Here is a 9,572-nt window from a genome sequence, read left to right on the forward strand (position 1 = left end):
ACATCGGATCTGAACTTTATGGGTATTAGATTGGAGTTGTTGTTGAGGCATGTAGTTAAAAGTGGTAACAAATCCTTATTTGGGCTAGACTACTAGATTGGTGAGGGTATTTTATGTAAAAAGTTCCCATTACTATTTTCTTTGGAAACGAACAAAGGGTGTAAAGTGACCAATCGATTAGTGATGATGGATGATGTTATATGCAGCACATAGAGTTGGGTTAGAGATCCTAGATCAGTTAGGGAGGTTGAGGAGCTTAGAGGGTTGCTACAGTTATGTAAGGATGTGGTTTTAGTTGATGGTGATGACTCAGTCAGGTGGGTGTCGTATGTTTCTAGCGATTTTTCAGTCGCGAGCTTAAAAGAGAAGATAGAAATGGCAAGAAACAGTTCTTCCGTTTATAAGATGAAGGGGAATAATAGGGTTCCTAGTAAGGTGGGTTTGCTTGCATGGAGAGCGGAGTTGTCCGGTGTTAACTTTATTAGCTAGACGGAATGTTGGGGTGGGATCTTTGGATTGTCCGGCTCGTGGTGAATTGGAAGAGACGACCGAACATATTTTCGTTTCATGTGGATTGGCACAGTAAGTGTGGCAAGCTATTTCCATTTGGTGTAATGTACCTCAAGTGTTTTCATTTAGTGTCTGTGATCTCCTTGATTTTATATAAATTTACTAAGTTTCCGAAGAGAAAGGCCAAGGCCTTTCAGGCGGTATGTATGGTTACCTTATGGTGTTTATGGAAGGTAAGGAATGACATGGTGTTTGGTGGTTTGAAGATTTCGGTTAGAAGCGTGATGGAGGATGTTAAAGCTCTAAGTTTTCTTTGGGTAAAAAATAGGTCGAGTGGCCTATGTGTAGCGTGGGAAGATTGGGTTAGATTTATTGTAAACTGAGGTGTGTTTGGGTCTTTTTTGGAGTTTTGTTTTGTTGTTATTGTGTTTGTAGTCTAGTTTCTTACTAGACATTGCTTGTACTTGGTTGTGTTGTTTGTTTTTTTATAAAGTGCTTTTCGTTGGCCGTTAAAAAAAACACATTTTCTTAAATTTATCCATCATTTTCTAAAAACTTCTTCCAACCCATTTCTCCATTCCTATCTCTATACTATTTTTTTATTATTTTTTTCTTATTCTTCTTAACTATTACCTATTTTGTCCTTATTACCATTTTCATTTAAAATTGATTTCTAATGTATTTTTGTAGAAGTTTTACTATATTATTATTATAATTTTTGGGTTATTCGGAATCGCTTATTAAGATCGGGTTAACCCAACTCCTAAAACTCACTTCAAATAGTATAAACTATTGAATATTATAGTTTCAATTCTTTTTTTAAATACCTTCTGAGATTGTTTTTTGGTGCATGGTAGTTGATATGGGACTTGAAAGGGAGGAACAATATTTTTTGGTTTCAGTCTGACTAAATACCAAAAAAAACCCTTTGAGGTCCCCATTGCAGTTTTGTGGCTAGTAACAGAATCAAACAAATTAACTTGAAAGATACAATAATATTAAGAATGTAGAAAACGGATTTTTATATTATGATCTAGTATTATTTTTATATTATGATATAGTAATGCAAACTGCAAATTGGCAAATTATCAAACTGCAAATTGGTAATTGATAAAATAACAATGCAAAATATCAAGACAACAGTAAACATCTATTGGTATAAACTGACTGATAATAAACTTGATTGGATGTGTTTCGATCCGGGGACCGCATTAACTCTTTAGGACTTGATGTAAAACGCCACGTCATGGCCCGCTTGTATCGAGAACGTTATAGGCATGCCTCGTTCGACTCGCAAAACAGGTGATTCTTTCTTGTTTAAATACAAAACCTTTGATGGGTTCGAATAACGCGAGGCATGGCCCGAAGTGACAACAATCGGTTCTTTTTTGTCGGCGATTACCAAGTCTTGATACACTCCCTATACCTCGTAATATAATAATCATCCGCAAACGGCACACCCTCTTCCGTAAAACCCGTTCCCGCCACATCAGCCTTAAGCATATGATCATGCTCCGGTCTGGTTCCGCCCACCCGAACACCATATAGTTTTGAATCCCGTTCGCACCCTCTAACCCAATATCAATCACATTATCCTCTTCATTCAACACCCATCTTAACCGATACATATCCAATAACACCTTAAGTTTTCAAACATTGTCGGCTGCACACTCGAATTATCCGATCCTGAATTATTTGGTAACGAAACATGCCTGAAATCAGAACCCATATCAAAATCCCAAATAGAGACAACCCTAATATGATCCCAACTAACATTACTCATCAAATCAACAGTAAAGCTATAATTTTTATAATTAAAGCTATCATTTTTATAAGTAATACCATTCGCGTCCAAGTTCCATTGCTCTTCCAGTTCCCCAAAGAAAAATATTTGGAACATCGGCTGTTGAATCCAGTTCATAATGCACATAATTCTAAACTTAAAATGATGATCATTTAATGTTGCTGCAAGTATACACTTAAGCACATAATTCTAAACAGAATATCAACCATCAAAATAAAGTTAAAGACCAACCCTAACACAAAAAATAGGCATAAATACTTTCATGTAGAAACAAAATATACACACTGGTCTTTGACTTTCAAAGCTTAGCTGATTGTCTCAAGTATGATTGCGCCTCAATATAATTTCCCTTTGAAGTTCCTCAAAATATAGCCGCTGGATTTGTGACATGCTTCTCATGTCCATTATCATAATCCATTGTTCCGACTCTTTCTTTGCAAACTCCATCTTCTTGGCTTACAATCGCAACCTTTCATCTTCAACTATTTTGTCATAATCCATCTTCTTGGATTGCAATCTCAATCTTTCATCTTCAACTTTTTTGTCATACTCCATCTTCTCCGACGGCAACCTCAACCTTTCATCTTCAACATTTCTGTCATACTCCATCTTCTCGGCCTTAAGTCGATAACACTCTTTCTCTTGAACCTGTGACTCCTCTAAAAGAGTATACCTCATCTTTCTTATTTGGATGATTTCCTCGGTTTCATAGTTTCGACCATTCGTTTTCGTTTTGCAGCTTTCCGACCCATTGGTCGGTCCAATTCGACAACTCCATTGTCGATCACATCACAATTTTGAGACGGGGATAGGGTTGGGGTCGGGACCATGGTCTTCCTCTGCTTTGGGAAAGATTTTGTGAGACGCGAATTCCACTTAGGTTCGTCCTTCAATATGTGCCAACAATGCTCAAACTGAAAGTTTAACATTTCGATTGATTGGTAAATGATCTTCGCCTTATCAAACTTGCATTAAACAAATAATATGCGTGTTAGAAAATACAAAATAAAAAATAACGTACTCTCAAAACAAGAGTGTGGAAATTTTACCTTATCATGCTGAGTTATACCACTTTGATTTACCCCTTTAACTTGATCTAGGTACGAACAAAAGCTATTTGTGGCCTTTTGAATGCACGACCATCGTTGTGTTAAAGACTTAACTGATCGCTCGATTGTGGTTTCCTTATGTTCATGAAAGTATTTAAATATTTGTGCCCAGAAGTGAGAGCTATTTTGATATGTTCCTTTTATGGCATCAAAGCTGCAATTTAGCCATGCAGAGACAAGTAACTCGTCTTCTTTAGAGGTGAAGTTTGTACCCCTCATTGACCTCTTAACGTTGGTTGAATTGCTAGAGGGTAAGGGTAGAGAGTCACTAAGGTTCACGAGAGAGTTTCCACTAGAGAGGTTGGTGAAGTACATATCCGGGTCCTGTGAATCCATCCCCTGGTCTTGTAAATCCATATCCTAACCTTGTGAATCCATATCTTGACTACGTAAACTGAATAATGATACAAAAGTAAGAAACATGATCACCCATGTTCAACACGACAATAAGTATAAATGCTAAAACTTATATATATATATATATACATACGCACACATCAAGTAAATATAAATGTTATAACTTGTCATAAGAGTAATGAGTAAACCCAGTAGTTTATATTTTTGTTTTTAGAATTCTATGCATTCTCCTAAATTTCTAGAAATATAACACAATAGAAACTAGTTCAAAATCTCCTGATTTAACACGGCAATATAATAGAAACACTCAACATCCACTATAATAAGAGATTCTTGATTAGAGTTTTTGAAGTATGTGTACCAACAAACTCTTAACAATAGTAGTGTTATCATTTAATAAAAATAACATATCAATTTTCTTTTACAGCACAAACTGAGTATTTCACAATCTAAGCAACATAATCGATTGTGACCAATTTTATAACAAAACCCTAGAAGTTGTATTATAGGGGCTGCATCAAAATTTACCAAAAGAAATTCGAATTGAAAACATAAAAATCAGATCTATGAATAAATTACAATAGATAAATGGATTTAAAGATGAATTACCCAAGAAAATATGAGAAGATGACCTGAATTGAAGGTGGTGAAAGGGAATGTGTTTTTTTCCCTCTGTGCTAAGAATTCCCAATTTGATTAAGGTAGGGATTAAGGGGGAAAAGATGAGCGCTAGAATATAGGTCGGGAGAAGGAATGCGGGAGTTGGAAATGGAGTGATGTGGGCTTCCCTAAATTTGGAGGTACACTGTAGCTTTTCACTAAAATGTAAAGATGGGGTTTGGAGATAGAGAATGGAATGGAGTGGTTATTTGAATGATTTTTTAAAATTTTAGGGATGGAGTGAGGTTTGGAGAATCGGTTGGGTATGCTATAAGGGGCGAGTGCATACATGATAGACATTTAAGGAACTATAAAAGTGTTTGGATAAGACTTTGACCATAAAGGTTAAAATGGACGTTTAGGGAATTTTACCTTAAGTTAATTATGTGGAGTAGAGGTGCACACTATATAAGGTTAAACGGTTTCTAACAGGTTATTAACCGGTAAATCTATAACCGATTAGTTACCGAAAATAACCTTCAGTTTATAACTGGTTTTTCATTTTGGCCCCGTAACCGGTTACAAAACCAGTTAACCAAAACCAGCTTTAGGTTTTTTTTTTAATTATTTAAAAAAACTCTGGTTTTCCCCGATTATTTACATGTTAACTGGTTCGATTATATCTGAAACCGGTTATACTGGTTAGGATTTTTGTGCTTGAAAACCGGGTAGTATTCGACACGATTAACTGGCCAGACCAATAATTTGACAGGCCACTAACTGGTTTGTATATGTCTAACTAGCTTTTGAATCCGTGACTACACAGGATTTATCAAATGAAAAAATTAATAACATTTATTATTTGAAATACATACACAAAAATAAGGTAAAAATAAATAAAATATAAAATATATACTATTATGAGTTCGAAGAAGTAATAAAAACGAATTCACAACAATAATAAAATCAAAAAATCATAAATATATAGAATGATTTGGTAAATGTCATATGAAAGTAACTGTTAGGAAAAGCTGTTTTTGCATATTATCATATTTCTTTTGTTGAAATTGATTATGTGATAAATGCTTATGAAATCAAAAAAAACCGGAATTTACAGTTTCAAAAAAAAAAAAAAACTAACACACAACTCGGCCTATAATTTTTCAGCAAAAAACATGAATTTGATCAACCCAGCTTATAATTATAGAATTGAATTGAATGTCATTAATCTTATCGTTTTTCACTACGTGCACCTTCCTTGAGACTGACCAGAGATAGGAAGTCTAGTGAGTTCGCTTTATCACTATGTTAGACGTTTGTTACAAGACAACGAGTGTTGTGTTTATCGGTTTTGATTTTCATGTGACATAGAATAATAGACTAGGCTAGGATAGATTATCCATTTGTCCCTTGAGTTGCTATTTCTAACCCTTATAACTAGGATATATGAGAGGCTGAGATTGAACCGAGATATGATTATTGGATACGTTAGTAAACCTTGTTGGACGTAATTTCAGACTCCAAGTCACATGTCCGTGAGTTTGAAGGACTAATGTTTCCTAATTACGTTATGTTTCCTAATTGCATTGTGATTATAATAGGCAATGTCTTGGCTAGCAAGTTAGGTTAGTCTATATAAACCAAATCATGGTTAGACATTATAGATTGTGGGTGTGAGGTGCAACCGAGTTAGGGTTCATCTTAGAGACACGCACGAGATGTAACTGAGTTAGGGTTCATCAAGAGTCAAACCGAGTTAGGGTTTGAGAGTTGTAATTAGTTTTTGGAGTAATATATTCTAATTAAAATAAACGAGAGTTATTTGTTAGTTTGTGTTTGATTATCGATCCGGGACTTGAATTGGTATAAGAGCCAAGTTCAAGAAATCGATAATCTAGTTAACTATGATCGGCGGTGAGGCGGATCAACGGTACAGTGATCAACGGCGAGCGGTGGCTTGAGGAGGAGCTATCACCAACACATATCGGAACCAAGTGATATTGATACGCCGAAGCAGCCGCGTGAGTGGGTATTGTTATGACGGCAGCGAGTAGGCTGTTACGTCGACGATAGGAATTCTGAAATCGGTAGCTACGAGCGGAGGAAACAGTAGGTTTCTGCTCGGTGATTTGCAGATAGGTGCTGCGGATTCGATGACCAGGAAACAAGACTGAACATCGTTCATTTCGTTTCTGGTCTAAACGAAACTATTATGACATACCGGTTTCTCTTGAAGCCAATTACTTCATATAAAAACTTTTGAGGGAAGTTTCGTTCTGAGGATTTGGCGGTTCCAAAAGGCATTCATGGTTTTTACTATTGGCTAACAAGTTAGGTTAGTCTATATAAACCAAATCATGGTTAGACAATATAGATTGTGGGTGTGAGGTGCAACCGAGTTAGGGTTCATCTTAGAGACACACATGAGATGTAACCGAGTTAGGGTTCATCTAGATGTAACCGAGTAAGGGTTCATCAAGAGTCAAACCGAGTTAGGGTTTGAGAGTTGTAATCAGTTTTTTGAGTAATATTATCTTATTAAAATAAACGAGAGTTATTCGTTAGTTCATGTTTGATTATCGATCCGGGACTTGAAACCTTAGCCTGGTTTGCATGTCCCAACCATTAGGTGTGCTTAGAAGAAATCATCGAGAAGGACCATATATAAGAAGTCCGAGTATCGAACACAAGGACATGTGAAAACGCTTATGATCATTAAACCCTACACAAGACCTTCCTAAGAATAATAAATTTTTAATTGGTTTTAAATAAATTACTTTAACTAAGTTAATTTTCTCAACTTAACTGGACTAACGGAACTGACAGACAAAACCTTCCTAACTTGGAGACTTAACGACTGTGAGTGACAATGGAGAAAACGTCTACCTAGGTAAGAATCAAAATGACGGTCTAACAAGCTAATAGATTGAATGATCTCACGACACCGGTATCTAAAGATGACACAACTACGGTTCGCTCAAGAAACCTAGATCACCTCTCGGTCTCACTAATAAACCCTAACTTATACTTAATTGATTTTAAGAACAAACCGGGAAACGAATGCTAAGGTGTTCTAATGCCGACTCTCCTCTCGGACTCACCGACACACGACTTTAATGGAAACTAATACTACGCAACCAAGGATAGAGGAACAATTTGGTTTAACATAAACTAGACCAACTAATCGCTCACGAACCCAAACCCGACAAGAACCGAACCCGCTTTTGCGCGATCCTAATCCTAACAAGTAAAAGCAAAGAGACGAATTTACTTTCTATCACCTCTAGGTATCTAAGAAGGTGCTTACCCGCTGAATTAAAACAATGAACAATCTCAACAAAACCCAATGGTTGTTCCTACCGCAAACAAACTCTAAAAACAAAGTAAAGACATGAACATGCAACTATCAATCAAAACCAATTCAGTTAAACGAAGCATGAGATTATGAGATAAAACCAATAATATCACAGCCACTAAACACAACCTAATTCATTGTTAAACCAAACTTTCAATAGCAATTCAAGTCATATTGATCAAAGAATTCATTCAACTCATCAAAACCTAACAATAATCATCAAACCTAGGTAGAACTAACAAGTTTAGCCAATCATAACTTTTGGAAAGCATCTATAACTCAATGTAAACATCATATTAATCATCAAACACATAATCCAAATCATTCAACAATGAATTATAATCAATAACAACTCAATCCCTAACTCAATTGCAAAAAAAATCAACTTTAAAGATCAAACTCAAAAGAGTTATGAACATAAACAAGAACACAAAGTTTATGAATGTATACTATCAATTGGGGTTGAGAAAAATGATGAGAAATACTTCTTAGCTGCTGTCCCGAGTCACCCTTGTTGTTGTTCTTCTTCCCTTGGCCTCCGCAAGCTTGAACCATCTTCTTTTTTTTCTTCCTGCTGCTGCCAATCGCAATCTGCCCAAGGGTTAAGGTTTTTTTTTTTTTTTTTTTTTTTTATGTTATGATATAATATTGCATGAAAGGCTTTCCTCTAGTAGGCTTGGGTTGGGCCTTGAGTTTGGTCTTCAAAACTTGATCATAAAAGCCTCTTATGTCTTCCAAAACCCGGTCATTTTCTCTTTTAAAACTCGTAACCTACACAAAATAATAAACTTTGTAAGATCATGTTAAAAAAAGTTAAAATCATTATTTATTATATAATTAAGCAATTCAAATGATGATAAAAGGTGTGGTAAATAAGTGTGTTTTACAACATATCAAACATCCCCACACTTAAGACGTTTTCGTCCCTGAAACAAAGAAATCTACACAGGATCATAACCAAGTGAAACCAACAAACTCCCATATTATTTAACATTACAAAAACACAAGAAACAGCTTGACATATTGACCGCGATTGCCTGTTTATTTTTCTACTTTAAACCCAGCCACTAACCAATCAAGCCCCCAATTGCATTAAGCGTTTTAAGTTCAAAAGTTACGGCTACACCTACCCCATCTCAGACAAAGAGAGCTAGAAAAACTAGAGTCGAAGCAGACTGGTTCGAAAAATCACCATAAGCCAAGGAATCGTTGATGGTACTAATTAGATGTACTCGGTGAAATTTGATGGATGAATGGTCATGTGGAGGCCGTACGAGCTATTCCTAAATATTATTGAACTTTGTCCTATATATCCCTAATTAGATATTTATTGACTAAGAACCTCTAGCCCCAATAGCGATAACCTTAGAGTCACTGTCCCCTTAGCAACACATAAACTCTCAGCCCCGTCTAGTATGTGCATCTTTGGCCTCTTTTACTAACTTTGGAGAATGCTTCTTTGGAATTTTACAATACATAACATTTTCACATTAAATTGCTTTTTGTAACAACTTTTCGGAGTACACTTTCAACACATACTTTTATTTAATCACCCTAAAGTATATAACTATTTTCTAAGCTGATAAAAAGATGGACATGTGGTGGTGTGCTGGTTTGAGTGCATCTAAGTCTTACATCTCTAAGCTCGTAACTATATTCTAAGCTTTTGTCTAGGTTTTTTAATTTTTATTGTTTACTATATATTTTATGTTACCATTAGCTTAATATTTGAAATTAATTAAATTATTAGCTATGACTATATAGTGGTTCAGTGTTAAGAGTTGCCATACGTGTATGTGGGTTCTACATTCATACTTTGCTTTCTTGTGTTACTACA

The 9,572-nt window shown here is 35.6% G+C and overlaps 1 protein-coding gene across 1 annotated transcript; it reads right to left on the bottom strand.

Moving 5' to 3' along the window:
- Nucleotides 1–2,997: 2,997 nt before the first annotated feature.
- On the bottom strand, nucleotides 2,998–3,780 carry LOC143605146 (glutathione S-transferase T3-like). The gene is made up of 2 exons (XM_077081373.1): nucleotides 3,364–3,780; nucleotides 2,998–3,279 (listed from the first exon to the last, which is right to left on the bottom strand). The coding sequence occupies exons 1-2, from the start codon at nucleotides 3,778–3,780 to the stop codon at nucleotides 2,998–3,000; spliced, it is 699 nt and encodes a 232-aa protein (XP_076937488.1).
- Nucleotides 3,781–9,572: the final 5,792 nt, after the last annotated feature.

Source organism: Bidens hawaiensis, unplaced genomic scaffold (assembly GCF_021521415.1).
Source record: "Bidens hawaiensis isolate Kalapana, Puna unplaced genomic scaffold, B.hawaiensis_p1.1 tig00068379_1, whole genome shotgun sequence".
Taxonomy (NCBI): Eukaryota; Viridiplantae; Streptophyta; class Magnoliopsida; order Asterales; family Asteraceae; genus Bidens; species Bidens hawaiensis.

Coding starts and splice junctions, on each gene's coding strand:
- LOC143605146 (XM_077081373.1), bottom strand. CDS start 3,780: ATGGATTTACAAGACCAGGGGATGGATTCACAGGACCCGGATATGTAC. Junction 3,280..3,363: donor GTATAACTCAGCATGATAAG/GTAAAATTTCCA, acceptor GTTTAATGCAAG/TTTGATAAGGCGAAGATCAT.